Here is a 16,986-nt window from a genome sequence, read left to right as displayed (position 1 = left end):
AAATTAAATAATTTTAAGGTTAGAATTACACATTACATAGAAATTTAAACCTTTTACAAATGTATAAAAAGGGTTATATTTATTTTTAATTATAAATGTATACATTACTTAATTAAATCTCAATAAAACTGCAACATGACGAAAATTAACAGGACGATTAGATCCAGGATAAGAGGGTTTCAAGAGAGCAAAGAACAGCGCCGAGTGGGAGTGTTATTCTATGTGCAGAACGAGACCTCTAAGAATAACATTTTCAGATTTTGCGTATATATTATGTTATCCTTTTAATGATATCATAACATTTCTGTATGTAAAAACAATGAAAATCTAAAATTTTGATTTTTAACTCAAAAAAATTATTTTACTTAAAAAAAAATGCTAAAAATTAAATTTTATTCAATTGGTGTCTATTTATTGATATAATAAATGATTGCATTACTTATTACTCATCTTCCATCTTAGTCCTTCCGTATTGTTATCCTTCACCCTATCATAGGATGTATAGTCGTGTTCGCTTTGCTTTGATTGCAGATAATCAGGATTTATTTTATTATCTCTCGACGGTGGCGGCGGTAGCGGCGCCTTGATTGAATGATGGATGACCGAACGCGCCGTTCGAGGAACTTCCCATTTCCTGCCGCCTGCTTGCCGCCCCCAGCCGCACACAACACGACTAATAATAATTCTATAGAGAAAGGCACAACAACAACATTAAGCGATGCCGGTGGAGAGGAGGCGACCGACGATAAATCATCGGCTGTACGATTCAGCCTGCCGCCGCCGCCACCGTCATACCATTACCGCCGTCGCACATCAAACGCTTGCCAGCCCGCCTTCCACCCAACGAAAGTAAATAGATATTGAATTTCTTTATTCAATTTGACATCAGACATCACACCACAAGGAGAAGCAAGAGAGAAGAAAACATTTCTATACCCGACAAGACAGGAAAACCGGAAGAAGTCGCGTTCTGCATTACTTTAAAGCGCTCAAACATTAGCAGTACAAACAGAACGATTTATTTAAATTATATATTTGACGTAAAGAGATGATAAAAAGCATAAAAATATAAAAATTTTATTTTTGTATTTTCAGGTCAGCGGAATGCTGCACAACACAGGACAGTCACTAGTTTTCCGGGTGGATAAAGACACCAAACAACACGTGAATATCTCCGGAGGTCCTTTGGCGTATCGTTATCAGTTTGAAGAAATCTACATACATTACGGTATTGAAAATCGGCAAGGATCTGAACATCACATTCAAGGATATTCATTTCCAGGCGAAGTAAGTAACGCCATCTATTGATAAAAAATAAAATTTTACATTTTCTAACCTAAAAATTATATTTAACAATATTTTTTGGTAGTGAATTCAAAAAGACATTCACAAATGCCCGTCGATCTTGATTCCCTGCGTTTCGTACGGTTTCACTTCTCGCAATAAGACTTATTGAATTCTCAAGGCATCGCGTGTCGCGTCGGAGTGATCGCCTCGTTGTCTTGCCGCCGCCCGCCACCATCTTCATATATCTCTCTCAAAATAAGCGCTCTGCTCGTACTCGCAGCTATCCGCCCGAATCTATTCGCTATCCGGTCGCCTCGATATTATTGCTTTATTCATATCGATTGCGCGCGTGTGTACACAACGCCGCCGGAGACGACGATGAAATCGAGGACGAAGTCGAGGATGAGCGCCGCTTCTTTTTTGAGCGATTGATACAGCGCATATATCGTTTCGATGTGTCACACCAGCCGAAAGCGGCGTCGTGAGTGTCGCACAGAGCGCTATAATATCGGCGACATTCGGCGCTCGAGACAAGAGTTTATGACAGCTCGAGTCGATATTTTCAATATATGGATGTGAGGATGTCGCAGACGACGGGCATGACGCTCTGCAGTCTTAAAACGGTCCGAAAATACTAAGGTTTTATTAAAATAGAGAGAGAAGTGTCATGGGGGGGTTTAAAGGTCAACAAAATGCAGTTTATCATGAGTAAATAGAAGATTATTTTGCAAATCCGTGAATACATTATTAATTTTTAGTTTAAAAAAATAAAAAAAGGTATTAATGTATTTTATCGCCATCTAGAATCAAATTATATTACTAAAACTATGATTAAACAACAATAGCAAGTTTTATCCCTTATTTAACACTTTTATAGTTAATTTTTTGCAATAAAAATTATGCTATTGTCTTTTTCATGGCCAAAACTATTTCCATTCTAAAATTTATCAAAATTGGTTGATTGGTTTAGACGTAAATCCGTAACAAACAAACAAAAACATGAAAATTCACATTTCCAATACTTCAAATTAATAGTTATTATACATTTGAATTTTCTACGTTATTTTGTAACAAAATTCCACATTCGCCACAAAAATAAAAATCCCTGGAATGCAAACCATTCGCCATTCAACGCTTTTGTCTTGTATCTTTCCCAGTGAAGCGCTGCGGAGTAAATGGCACCGAAATAAATAACTCCACCGCAGAATTACACTATAACAAATTGCAGAAGCAATCGTAGCCGCCCTCGCAGCGAAGGGCACCCGCGTCGTGGCATTTTTCGCCCTGCGCCCGCGATAATAAAACGCAGACTATAAAAATAACGCGTTTGAATATTAGCGAGTCTCGGCATTCGTAGCGCGCGCGCCCCGCGCACAGAATCAATTTTTCTCGCCTATAAATTGCGCCTACACACAGCGAAACAGTCGTGTATTTCATGCGCGGCATTTTTGTTTCAAGGTGGAGGAATATACACAGAAAATACAGCACCGCAAAGCGACCGCCCGTTTATATTGTTATTATCATTACGTTTTTATACACGCGTTAGTTTTTATAAACATGCACATGCTCATAAGCGGTAAATTTTGCGGATGGGAAATTTTACGTTCGGCGACTCAACCTCCAACTGCACACACAAAAAGAAAAGAATTCTACATGAGTGATCGTAAATGTTTCTCTTCTTTTATGTCATAATCGTTAAAGCGATTGTTTTCGATTGTAACGACATACATTCTATCGTTTTACTGTAAACTTTCAACAAGTTAACAATAATAAAATATTTCTAACACAATTACACCCAAAATAAACGCTTGAAACTGATTTTCCAAACATAATTTTCATTTTTATATTAAAACTTTGTTTTCATAGATGGCGACACAATATTTAGGTTATGTTGAATTCCATAACCTAAAATAATAAACTTTAGGTGTAAGTTTATAGTTATTAAACTAATAATTAATCCGTGTTTGTTATTTTTAAGCTGTCAATATACATTAAACGCGCTCCTCTCTTGAGGAAGTAAGAAATTTGATTTATGAGTAATCGATAGCGCCTGTTTGTTTGGAAAATCATCAGTGAAGTTTGGACAGGTTCGATTTGAGCTTTCGAGTGCTTAATTGCAATTGAAAATTTCCGCGTCTCGAAAATTATTTTAAAAGTACATGAAAACTCAATCAACACTCTCGATACACAATCAATACACTTTCGTTTTATTTTCCGGAAAGTTTATTTTTAATTTGTTGCACGTTTTATCACGACTGCGCTTTTTAGGTCACACATAACTGTGCGTTTATGCGCAATAGCGCATAATCAAAATGTTTATGATCTTGGCGGAACATGCTCGAAACTTTTTATAACTTAACTAGACGAGGCTGTTAGCGTGCGGCGCGTACACATAAACGACTTAAATTTATTAAAGTGTAGAATATATGACGCACTTAAATCTCGGTTAATGCGGCGTCGCGCGGCGCGTCGCGTCCAAGACGCCGGCGCTGTCCGTTAATGGGCCGGCTTTAACGTGGCACTTAACGCGAAATTGTGCCCGCGGATTAGATAAAGGTCGTCCGCCGCCCACGCCGCCTAGAGGAGATTAGACGGCGCTGGGCGCGTATAATGTCTTAGGCCGTCGATGCGCGCCGCATTTTAAACCGCACTTTGTCGCGGGGGCGAAAAACGAGCACGGCCGACGCGGAAATGCCCGCCGTGTTGGCGGGGGTGGGATTATAACGGCGGTCGCAATTGCCTTTTTAATTCCTTTGCAAGCAGGCGTTAGCCGGGGGAGGCATTAAATGTGGTCACTAAAACCGATATTAGTTTCCTTTAACACCCAGGACAACATAACGTTAATTTTTGGTGATAATTTTTAAATTACGGAATGTATTTAGGAATAAATTTTGTTATATTAAAGAGAATTATTTAGGTTTATGAATTAAGTCATGTAATATCAAATAATAACTGAATAATTGCTAAAAATTTGCAATTTATCAATTTTTTTTCTTAAATTAAATCACTTTTTCTTTTATAAAACAATTTTTGGGTTCAAATAAAAGCTTTTTAAACTAAAAACACCTAAAATTAGATTTTTAAAATACGAAGGATATTTTATCCTTAATTTCTGATCGATTTTTAATAGAAAAACGTGCAAAATTTTATTTTTTCTTGACTTTTTTTGAAAGAAAAAAGAGAAAATTGATTGTTTTTCAATTTTTTAATCAATTTTTTTTTATTTTATTACCAAATCTTTTACAATAACATTCCAGGATCAGGAATCTGCAATTATTTTTATTCTAAGTCTTATACTTCCCAAGATACTTGCAATTAAATAAAAATTTTGTTTGATTCCAGATACAACTTTATGGATTCAATAAAGAATTATACCACAACATGTCGGAGGCCCAGCACAAAGCGCAAGGCATCGTTGCAATCTCCTTAATGGTGCAGGTAAGCACACAATCTCGTCGCGTAATCCACGCAATAATATTTTATTTTATTCGTTTTATCACTCCGACGCGCGCGCGTGCATTTTTCATCGCCCGAAAGTTAATGACGCTCCAGCTGTACAACGCCGAGTGGAGTGCGTGCGCCGAGGTTTATTAAAATTATATGTATGCGATAAAATAAAACCCGGCTTGAAGCACAAGTACACGCCGCATGACACAAACGCAAAAAAAAATAATACAACTGCCGGGCAAACAAAAAAAAAACAAAGCGAAACGTGCGAAATATGCGTTCCGCGAATGTTTATTTGCTTCGGCGCGTCCAGCCGCGTCCAGAACGCTTCCGCTCGGGTCGTCGGGACAGGCGACAGAGAAAGCAAACACACACATTGTGTGGAAATCGGAAAAGGATGCGAGGCGCGTGGTGGACGCGCCGGGCGTTTTATTGCCCCGGCATTTAGTGACATTCAGCGTTTATTTGCGCTCTTAGAGTAGTTTATGCAACGAGATCGTCCTGCAGGACGAACAGATGCACTTGTCGACAGCCGGCGCTTGGAAATATCCCAGCCGGACGCCGACTCGACAAAACCCCTCATACCCTCTGAGAAGGGTTTGGGGAGGTGGCTACCCCTTTGGACATGCCGACGCTTGACCCATCGTTGTGCGATTTCAGAAATTCCGCGCGACACTTTAATAAATTTCGCAGTTTCACAGTTTCAACGCGCTGACTTTTATTGTTATGCGCATACGTGAGGGGGCGGCATGTGTCGACAAACACTTTGAAGAAGGCCAGCCTCGACTGAAGGCTAATATTTCACACGTTAAGGAAACGGCGCGCCGTGATATTTAGAATTTCTTTGCGTTTTGCACAATAACTCTGGAAATAATAGCCGGATTGACATCTTGTAAAAACGGTCCGATAGAGTATTAAATTCTACACGCAGTATTTTATATTTTATATTTTTATAACGCTCATAAATAGTTTATTATTGTCTGTCAATTAAAACGATTTTATTACGGCGATAAATTTGAAAATATTGTTTATTTTAAAGTTTCAAAAATAAAATTACAAGAATAATACAAACATCATTTGATTATTGATTAATGATCATGTCAATTTGTCAAATTACCCCCGGCACGCCGAGAAAAACCAGTTCAATGGAAGCAATTTCCTTGTTTTTCCAAGTCGCTCCGCAAACACGTTAAAAGTCCGCGCTGTGCGCCGCATTTTTCAATCGAAAAACAACCTGAGAATCGGTAAACTAAAAGAAAACAAAAATAAACTAAACTACGCCTGAGAAAGCGGAAAAAAAAGAGTGAATTTACCTAGTGGTTGGATTTCAGTCTATTTCTGTTTTTATAACGCATGTAAATTTCATTCGCTTTGCTCATAAAACGAATAAACTTAATGAATTCGTGTCGCTTCGTGCGTTTTCCAGATCGGCGATACGCCCAACCCCGAGCTGCGCATCATCACGAGCACCTTTAATAAAGTCCAATATAAGGGTGAGTAGAAAGTGTAAATGTGTATGTGTGTGTGCCAACATTCCACCCGCTGCAAATCATGGTCGTGGCACGGACGAAAAAGAGGGAAGCACGAATAAAAAAGGAAGTTTACATTAGACGCGGCGAAACGATGGGAGTGGACGCTCCAAACGCAAAGAAATAGACGATGCGGGGGATGGGGGTGTTTGGGGGTAGAACGGGAAAGTGTGTTACATTACGTGCGCGCTTACGTGTTATCAAGTTATCTACTAACTAGATCACACGCCCTGGTTACTTAACGTCCGAATCAATTTCCTTCTATTGATGCTCGGCGCGCTCCTTGCGAAAATCCTCGTGCGGGCAGGGGGATATAAATAGAAAAGCAACATTAAGTAGGCGATGGGGTGGGTATGAGGTAGGAACTCAACAAATTGATTTCTGCCCGAACGCAGAAAAATAAAGCGGAGGAGGAATCGGAAAATCAGAAATTTTTGTAAATTGATTGATTGCCTTACAATACAGATAGTTATTATCGACGAAATTTAATTTTACGGTTAATAAATTGATGGGAATCAAAAGGGTTTTATTAGGAATTTGGAATTAATAAAATGTGATGATTTAATTTATTAAAAATTGAATTTTTTGGGAAAATTTGATTTTTGTCAATTCTATTAAAGATAAAAGGTTCAAACAAAAACTGATTTATTATAAATTAAATTATTTATGTTATTTAAATTTTTAACTAAAGATTTTTAATATAATTTTCTCTCAAATTTGACTTTTATGCAATTTTTTCTTTTTTCTTGTTGCATTTTTGTTATTTAATTACATATAACCTCACTACTAAAATTTATATTTAATTATTTTTATAATTAGTATTTAGTACTTTAAATTATCTATAAAACGATCGCAAAATTTTTAATCTATCTCCAAAATTACTATTTTTAAACATTTTTAAAATTCACCTTTCAAAAGTTTTTGAAGAAGAATTGAAAACAATTTTTATCTTAAACCCGTGTAATTAACACCCAAAGAAGCAAAATTAATTTCACCCTTTTGCCAGAAGCCACCGAAATGATTTAATTATCCAAAGTACTCCCTGGTGGATGCGCCAGCCCTCTAAACGTTTCGTAAAACACATTTAAACGCCTCCATCTCGCAGCTTTTCTCCAAATTCTGACTTAAGTAGAAACACCAGCCACGAAAAAGGGTGGAAACAGTCAGGACGACACAATTGTAGGGTGCAAATCGACGGGTTTTAATTAAATAACTCACCAAACCTAAAATTAAATTTTTTTTTTAATTTTTAAGAAAAAAAAACGCAAAAAAATTTTGATTGATTTGACGATGTAAATATCAATTGCAACACTCTAAAATAATTAATAGCTAAAGTTATAAGCGAGTATTCTTCATGTTGATTGCCGTTCTTGTTTCACATCCTTCTTGCACCGCGCAGTAAAGGTCTTCAGCGGGGGAGCGATAAGAATACGCGAATTGAATAAGCATAATTTACAATCGAATCCGAGCGCTTCGAACATCATACCAATGATATATTGCCAAAGTTGCTCCGGCGTGCACGTGCAGCACAATACATTTCGTTTATCGAAAACGTTTCCCTTCTCTTTGCAACTTTCCACCACCACCACCCACAGTGGATGAGTTACTGGCTAGACGCGCAGTGGTCGGAGGTTTCGAGGGCAAAATACACGAAGATAACTTTATATTAAAGCAATTAAAGCCCGCGCCGAAGTTGGGAAAACAAAGCGTGCCGCCCAGCACGTTTGCATTTTGGCAATCGAAGACGTGTTGTGCGCGTGGTGGGGAAAAGGGCGCGAGGACCGCAAAAGGAGCGGCGGATGCCGAATTATAAATCACGATTAGAGCGTCGAAAACCGGAATCGCAAAGTGATATTTGGAAATTTACCATTTTGCGATGCGGTCGCAACCGAGGCGATATCTCGTAAATTATTGCTTTGCGAATGGGATAAAGAAAAACCAAATGGAACAATATTTGCAATATTAACAATCGACACAATGAAAATTTTTTTTTTACAAAAATTTTTTTTTCAAATTTTTTTAATATTTTTCATTTGTACAAAAATATTACACGAAAATTATTAAATTACATGCTTTTTAAATTTTTTTATTTGATTTTTTAAGTGTTCAAGTTACAAATTACGAGTTTGGTTAGCGTTAAATGTAATTTGGGTCCCGGTTAATTCCCACTCGGCAAGTTGGTTCTTTATTAAATAACTGAGTGTTAATTACGAACACTTTGCGCGTCGCTCGCCGCTTCCACTTTGCTCCAGCTTATAAAACATTCAATTTATACAAATTTCTACAAAATTTCCAACCGTTTAACAGTAGTTTCACATTTTTAGTTTAGCATAACTATAAAAATTGTTTCGTTAAATGGAGTTTAAAAAAAGCGCGCAAATTAAAACGTAAATCAAAGTTGTTTATGATATTTATGAAAATTTGGTTATCACGCTCTGCATTTGCAACCGGGACGGTTGAAATGTTGAACGCGGCGCAGAGATAAAGCCCCCATGTTTGCGAGAGCGGCAAAAATTTATTTATCGAGTGCCGAGCAAACGCCGCACGCAAAATTTTTTCACATTTCACTTCTTTTTTCATTGTCGACCCGTATAATACACCCACGCGGCGGATACAAACGTATAAAGAGATAAACATTTCAAAAATTTACCAAATTCACAGCCCTCATGTGTTAATACTAGGAAAAAACATATAAACAACTAAAAATAACATAGAAAATTGATTTAAAACAAATAAATTTGCAAAAAAAATAAACATAAAATTTTAATCATAATTCAATCATAATTATTATCATTCAAACCTAAATCCATTTGTGTTTTGGAAAATAAGCACAACAAAAATCAAATATGTACCAATAATATAACATTTCAAAAAATCCCATGTTGGAGTTGCGGTATAAGTATCCGAACATGGGTAATTCCTATGATAAAACATGATTTACAGCTAAAAAATGAAAATATTTTGAATCAAGGTTTCTATATTTTTATTTTTTGTAAAATTTAACAAATTCACAAACCTTAGGTGTTAATACTTGCAAAAAAATATATAAATACCTAAAAATAACAAAAAATGTTTTTTTTTTAAATAATTTTAGCAAAATTTCAAAAAAATAAGAAAAAACATTAAATTTCTAAAAATTAAATCTCAATATTTATAATTCATTAATATTATACAAAGTGATAATATTATGATAAGAGTATCTACAACCCTTACGACGTGTGCGATTTGTGGCCATCATCCCTTTCAAGGACTAAGCACTAAGCACTGGTGTGGTTCAAACAGGACAATGAGCCAGATCGTGAGTTTCGACGCCTGAAGTAGAGTTTGCCCGACGTCAGAGTGGTTTCCTTAGAATTTCAACCACCCCCGCAGACCCACCCACGTGCTGTGGAAAAGGGGGTAACATTTATGAGCGTGTCCTCGCGCGCGCGCCCGCGCCACTATTGTCGGCTGCGCGAAGTTTCTCGGCGCACTTGTTGAGGGCGACGACTTAAATGAATGAAATGAACGAGCAGCCCCCCAATGCAATGTCGGGCACTCATACGATTGCTTTCATGCACTCATAATGAACACAATCGAGTTTATGGCGCGCTTATTGAAAGAAAACTTGGGCACTTACAAGTTAACCTGCAAAGTTTTGATTACTTTTGATTAGAAGTGAAAAGGGGATGAAAGGGGGTAGGGGATTAAAATGTGATTTATATAATTATAAGATTTTTTGGGAGTTTTGGTGTTTTAGAGTGCGTAAAGTACTATTTTTAAGATCCAGGGAAAAAATACAAATATTTTTGCAAAATTTTGTTAAATTTCTCTTTTGCAATGCGTAAAATGTCATTTTAAACACGCAATTTTAAAAAATACGTTTGAATGCAAAATATTTTGAATTTGCAATACATAAAACCTTGTTTACTTCCATATATTTCTTTATTTATGTGTTTTTCCCCTGAATTTTCCCAAAAATATTATTTCCACTAAAAACCCTCCTATTGATATGATAGCACACGGTTTGGCATGCAAATAAATCATAGTCCTTTTCACTTTGCTCCTGCGCTTGCTACGAGCTGTTTTATTTGTTTGTGTTTTTCGTGCAAGTGCGGGTTTACGTTTTCTTTCCCAATAGCGAGAGCGCTCCTCTGCACTCGTCTATGATATCCTGCGATATCCGACAATATACACCTTCAATAAAAGAGCATCGTCCAGATCCAGCTGCTCGCAGACCAATAAACAACCGAAGAGTGTTTGGGAGCTTTCGGAGTGTTTGCGTTTTTCTACGTCTCGGCGCTTTCTACCTCTTTTCACCTTTTGGCGTTGTCATGCCGCACATCTTGCAACGGGACTCATAGTAAGGGGAGAAAAGAGTGTTGGGGTTGGGGTTGGGAGTCCTTTGTGCGTCGCGGTAAAAAGAGCATTTTGCGGTGTGCGGGTTAATGGTAGAATGTGGCAGGCTGCATTTACTCAAGGAATTCAACACCATTTTTCATTTTTCATTGAAGGGTGGTTTTTGGGTTTTTAAGGGATGAAAGTTTAAGATAATAATATAAACAATAAATTAATACAAGAAAGAAATTGATTTATATATAATTTAACGAAAAAAAGTAACGTTTTTTTTTAAATCCAATGCTTTGAGTTGCGGTATAAGGATCCGAACATAGGCTATTCCTATGTTAAAATGTAACTCACATATAAAAATTCAAAATTTTTGATGAATCAAAGTTTATTTTATTTTTTCTTTTACAAAAAACACAAAATATCAAATTTAAACTTAAAATATAACATTTTTTAAAAATCCAATGCTTTGAGTTGCTTTATAAGTACCCGAACATAAGTAATTCCTATGTTAAAACATGATTCACATATAAAAACTCGAAAACCTTTATGAATCAGAGTTTGTACATTTTTGTTCTTTGTAAAATAAGCACGAAAAAAAATCGTAGCATCTAAGTGGTGGTAATATATCAACAAAAGCGCAGACACGCACTGAATACGAATAGAAGAAATATCACCCAGCTGGAAATCTGTTGCGAGCACGATGACGAACAATAAAATAAGTGCCGCCGCGCCACTTCATCATGCCGCGCGGGTCGTCCTGCCGGCTCGCCCGCCGCCGCCGCCGCCGGAGATACTCGTACATTCCGGCCGTTTTATCATTCGCGGCGGCGCGCAACCGAGCAGGCGACGCACTGCAAATGAATATTTTATAACGAGCACCGAGTCGGATGGATGTCTATTTAAATTGCGTCGCGTTTACATTTTTCTAGAAAAACATAAGGACCTATTATGCGCAAATAGTCGAATACAATTCAGTGGAAATTCTAACAAGTCACAGATCACGTAAACAAAAAAATTACTCTCAATATTTACCATAATAATTTGTACTTCAAAACTATTGATTTATTTATTTTAGAAAAATAAATTCACTTGAAAATCCAATGTTTTGAGTTGCGGTACAAGTATCCGAACATAGGAAATTCCTATGTTAAAATATAATTCATATAAAAACACAGAAAATTTTTTATGAAATCATGTTTATATACTTTTATTCTTTGTAAAAAATATAAAAAAACAATTTTAAACTAAAAATTCGTTATTTTCAAAAATCCAATGCTTTGAGTTGCGGTATAAGCATCCGAACATAGCTTATTCCTATGTTAAAACATAATTCACAACTAAAAACTTAATTTTTTTATAAATCACAAACTACCTATTTATGATTGTTCTTTGTTTATTTATATATTTAATATTTAAGATAAGTACATTTTTAGTTCACAGTTGTTTGCTTGTTGGTATGATAGACGCAACATCGTTACAATAACGCATGAATGTAATACACGGTGCATTGCATTTTATTAAAAGCGTTTTATCAACAATGATATGTAATATCTATGTTTCTATTCAATATCGTGAGAGAGTGCACCGTGCGGAGTGCTTCAAGCAGGCAGACTCGCTCGGAAATTCCGTACAATCGCTAACAACTTCTAAGAATGCGAATAAAAGTGAGTGAAAAGTGAGTACACCTTAACAAGAATATGATAGAATGCATGTATTTTTACATGTTTTACAAATATGTAAAAATATATTCATCATGTAAAAATAATAAATGGAAAACTTTGCTTTGAACGCTTATAAATGCAAACGTGTTTATATGTAACGCTTTCACGCAAAAACTACGCAACAAAATTTGATCAAATTTTACATAAAAATAGTTAAGATCAAGGAAAATGAAATAAGATATTTTTTATTATCAAAAAATTACTTTTAGAGTGTAAAACAAGGGTTGAAAGTTGATTATGTGGTAATTCTTAGTTATAGTGGTGTAATTTGAATCCAGATGGCGTTGAAATACATTATAACCATTTTTCATTCTTTAATTTACGAAAAATTCCCTTTGGTGTTGATTTTGTGAAAATTGAAACATATAAAGTACATTTTTATAACTGTCATCTTGTTTTCCGTTAGACAAAAACAAGGCGTGTTCAAGACGTTGAATATCCTTCCGTCGACAGAACCTCGCATTGAATAAACACCCGCTTCGTATTTTGCACACCGCCTCCAAATGTCTGTATTCCCGCTGCACGTGTGCAGGAAATATTATAGGAAAATGCAAACATTGCCGAATAAAACAGCGCGCGACGCGGTGCAAAACTTGAAACGCGGCGTGACTCCAACTCAACTCCAACCAAAACTCGCCACCTAGACGAAAACGAACAGAAAGACACCAGCGTACTGCAAGAATGTGAACGAATGTAACTTATGATGGAAAATGGCATAAAATGACATAACATTCATAACATACGAGCGCACAAACGTGTTTGCACCAATGCAACCAGTTCACGTACATGTTACAAGCGCATCTTTTCTCAAAAAAACTCAAAAAATAAAATAAAAAAATTTAAAAACGGAATAAATAATGTAGTAATAATTAGAGCAGTAATAGTATTAATTTAAGAAGAATATTAAATTATAGGAAACGTGGAAATGAAGAAAATGAAGGAAATGAAGGAAAAAAGAAAAGAGTAACAATTATCAACGCATCAATCAATTACTGTCAGAGTGTGATTGAAATTAATTCACCTGGCCGACGCCAGCGCAAGGTGCTCCAGGCAGTGAACCCTAAATAATTAATACGCATTTAATAGTCTAAGGATAATGTCGAAGGAGTCGCCTTTGGTAGACATGCGTCCGGCGCTAAATGACACGACGTCACGTGCAGCACACAAAAGACAAGTGATTATTATTGAAGTGGAGTTGTCAGTTAACATTATTAATGTCATTACTTTCAACAAAATGAATAATCATTATTTTTCTTTGAATTTAGGAAAAATATTTTATTGCAAACTAATTTTTTACGTTTTTTGAACAAATTACTTGTCAAATTAGCCTAAAAATGTTCGAATTATATTTTTAGCACAGTAGTAATACCAATAATGCATTTTAATGTCATCTGGAGTTGAGTTACATAACTAAAACTATAATTTAACTGTCATATAAACTTTCAACCCTTATTTAACACCCTTCCAAATATTTTTTTACAATGAAAAGCAGCCTATTTTATTTTCCAAGGTCAAAACTATTTCTATACCAAAATTTATCAAGATTGGTTCAGTGGTTTCGGTGTAAACGTGTAACAAACATACAAAAACCTAACATTTGCATTTTTAATATTATCTAGGATAATATAAAGTATGAAAACAATTTTCTGCGCAAATTAAAAACATGTAAGTTTATCTAGCGAGCTTGTTCCTTATTTGCACACGTGTAGGTTAGTGCCTTTTCTACTTCCGCTAGGATGTGCATACAAAGGATAACATTATGAGCGGACGTGTTTTAATTAAGCTCCCAGCGCAAAATTAAACACAAGAGAAAATGAATTTGTTGCTAAATTTTTTTAATAAAATAATAAAATTTATATTTTTAACAGTTTAACATCTTCTTCCATTCCTTCTCGAGTTTCTTTATCCTGGCGTTAAAAACCTTTCAAGTAAAGTTTTCCCGACAGCGGGTTGACGCGCGGGTAAAGTGCGGCGAATGTGACAATGACAAGTGGCATACATATCCTTATTTACGTCCTCCCATCGGGCCACTCTCGTCCTGACGTGCAGCAACCACCCTTAACTTAAGGGTGCGCGCTTTTTTCTCTTTTTTTGAAGGGTGGTTTTTGGGATGGTTAGACGGCTGTCGTTTACCCGTTTCTCGACGACAACAATCGCCGCTGTTGCGCACGTATTTATTGTCGTGGCGGTTTGAGGAAAAACTCGCGGGGGAGCACGAGCGGAGATTTTGCTTCGGTTTGTCATACGAATGGAAAGTGCGCGCAATGACGACGATGCCAATAGACGCAAGCAAATAACGAACAACGGAAAGCGTCGCGAATGTTATGGAAAGTATGGGAGAACCAAGAGGAAATACGAGTATATATATACATAAAATACTGCAATGCCAGGGTTGATATATTATGCAAATAGAGTAAAATTTGGCAATATTTTGAATAAAAAATGATTTTTTTGCTAAAATTTTGATTTTTTTCTTGTTTTGAACCAAATCTAATATTACAACTATATTTAGCTATTTTTAATTGCATTTAACCTAACATAACCTAATTTAACCTAACATAACCTTACATAACCTAACATAACCTAATTTTACTAAAATATCAAAATATTTTACGAAATAAATAGTTTCTCTTTTTCTTCTTAATAATCCTTTCTCCATACTTAACTACCCTTAAAATATACTCTTCAACCACCCCTTGAACTGTTGCTTTTGTTTTCTAGCGTGACTGTTATGATTGAACACTTGTATAATTAGGTATAAATCAAATGCTATTTACAACCTATTATTTCGGCGAGTTTTTTTAACCCTGTTCCAACCCTTACGCTTGTCCTGCGCTCGTTTGCATGCACGTTCGTTCAAAAGCACCGCCAGCGCAAATACACGACATTTATTCGTAAAATATCGACTTGCAGCGTGTATATAGTCACTGGCAATATGTTTCCAATGTTAAGGGGTTGATATTTATATCCTGTACGGCATGTTACGCCTTTGAAGACTAAGTTTTAGAGTACAACTACTTGCATGGGCTATAAATATAGTACTAACACGTATTATCAAAGTATTTAAATTTGTATAAACAAATAAATAATTTAAGGGTTGAAATAAGGGTTGAAATTATTTTTTTTTTGTTTTTTTTTGTTGGTTGTAATTATTTTATACAGGATTATTTAGTCCGCCAAGATAATTTTATTCTATTATAAACTAAAAGTACAAATTAACCCCATCGCGCCGCCCCCACTACGGGATAATAGCAAGTCTAAGTAGCTCCATAGCTCTCGGCGCTCGCGTTTACGCCCGCGTCAACTACGTGCAGTTTCACGGTTGAGTTTTCTTAATGTCTCATCGTCTCGCTTGGCTTTCTCACCTTCAACCCTCGAACCGAAAACCGCCCCCAGAAATAGACCCGTTTCGGAGAGATCAGCAGACGTGCGAATGTTTTGTCGCAGGTCGTGTCCTTCATACAAACACCCACACACACAAGGCGAATGCTTTACCTACGTGCATCTTTAAACATCTAAGGATGTAACTATGTGTGGTAGTCCTGTAAGGATGTGTGGAATAGAAACGAAGGAGAAAGGAGAACCGTTTTATTTCGACGTGTGCGCGCCGTGCGTGCGACTATAAACTTGGCTTTTAGAGCGTGGCGGCGGCGGCGACCGCATCTAGCCACAGCCACAACCACCCCTATTGCTGCCTACCCAGCCACCCTAGCAAAGAGAGAACGAGACAAAGCGCGAAAGGTGTAAAGCGTAACGTAATCGGATTGCCGCGAGCGCAAAGAGGCTTTTGGGAACGTGAGACGCCGTCAAGAGAAAACCAGCCCTTTGCTTAGAAAGGGTAGAAAAAGGGATGAAAGATGAAATGCATCGGATGCAAAGGCCTCTCTGCTGGGTCATGGCGTATGCGTTTAGACGCATGACGTTTTCAAGAAAACTCAAACGGATGAAAATATTATCAAGATGATAATATTTTTATATTCTTTAAATATCCGGCAAGTTTGAAGCTGGTGATTAAATTTATTTACGGATTTATACTCTCTTATTATTTACAAAGCGCATCAAATTGTAAAGAGGCGAAATCCAGGATGCGCTTCAGGATTATTTCGTTTTTACGAGGACGAAACGCGTTCTCGACATAAACGTAACATAAACTGTTAGTACTATAAAGTTTTTAATCTTTTAAACCGTTTCATCGCGCAAACATTTCAATGATTTTTCTTTTATTCAACTGAAATTTATAAATTGGAACATAAAATATAGTAATTATTATTAATTCTTTATTACTAAATGTCATTTCATTATATATGCAACTTAATATAGGCAACTTTTATCGCATTTTTAAATTAATTGCTTACTAGTGACATCTGGTGGTGATTCAATAAGTTACCAGAGTTGTGTGGGTTGAAAGACTTTATAAATCCCAAAATAAAATGATTTTGACTATAAAAGCGTAAATAAATGAAATAAATAAGTTATATATAGAAAAACTTCTAAAGATGACCCTTATAAATATTTATCCTTGAAAGATTTTCATGTCCTTTCTTCGCTTGGGTCGTTTTTCCGCCACTTGATGACGACTACGGTCATTAGTCAGTCGCGGAGGTTGTCGGACGCCCACGCCGACAAAGAAATCGCAAAGCACCACTTTGAGTGTACGCGTCCTCCTTTCGTCC

At 36.3% G+C, this 16,986-nt stretch overlaps 1 protein-coding gene across 2 annotated transcripts in view; it reads left to right on the top strand.

Annotated features, from left to right (window-relative positions):
* Positions 1-16,986, top strand: part of CARPA (Carbonic anhydrase-related protein A) — a 61,726-nt gene that overhangs the window by 26,155 nt on the left and 18,585 nt on the right. For both annotated transcript variants that reach the window (XM_065303196.1, XM_065303195.1), the window contains exons 4-6: positions 1,096-1,287; positions 4,630-4,725; positions 6,161-6,227. In XM_065303196.1, the coding sequence (XP_065159268.1) occupies positions 1,096-1,287; positions 4,630-4,725; positions 6,161-6,227 (355 nt within the window). The remainder of the gene's footprint in view (positions 1-1,095; positions 1,288-4,629; positions 4,726-6,160; positions 6,228-16,986) is intronic.

The sequence above is a fragment of the Atheta coriaria genome, unplaced genomic scaffold, assembly GCF_025399875.1.
Source record: "Atheta coriaria isolate IRGN ID8LTWV9N9 unplaced genomic scaffold, Caltech_Dcor_3.1 hic_scaffold_5_pilon, whole genome shotgun sequence".
NCBI lineage: Eukaryota > Metazoa > Arthropoda > Insecta > Coleoptera > Staphylinidae > Dalotia > Dalotia coriaria.
Note: the sequence above shows the minus strand (reverse complement) of the source record. Positions and strands in the feature narration are given on the sequence as shown.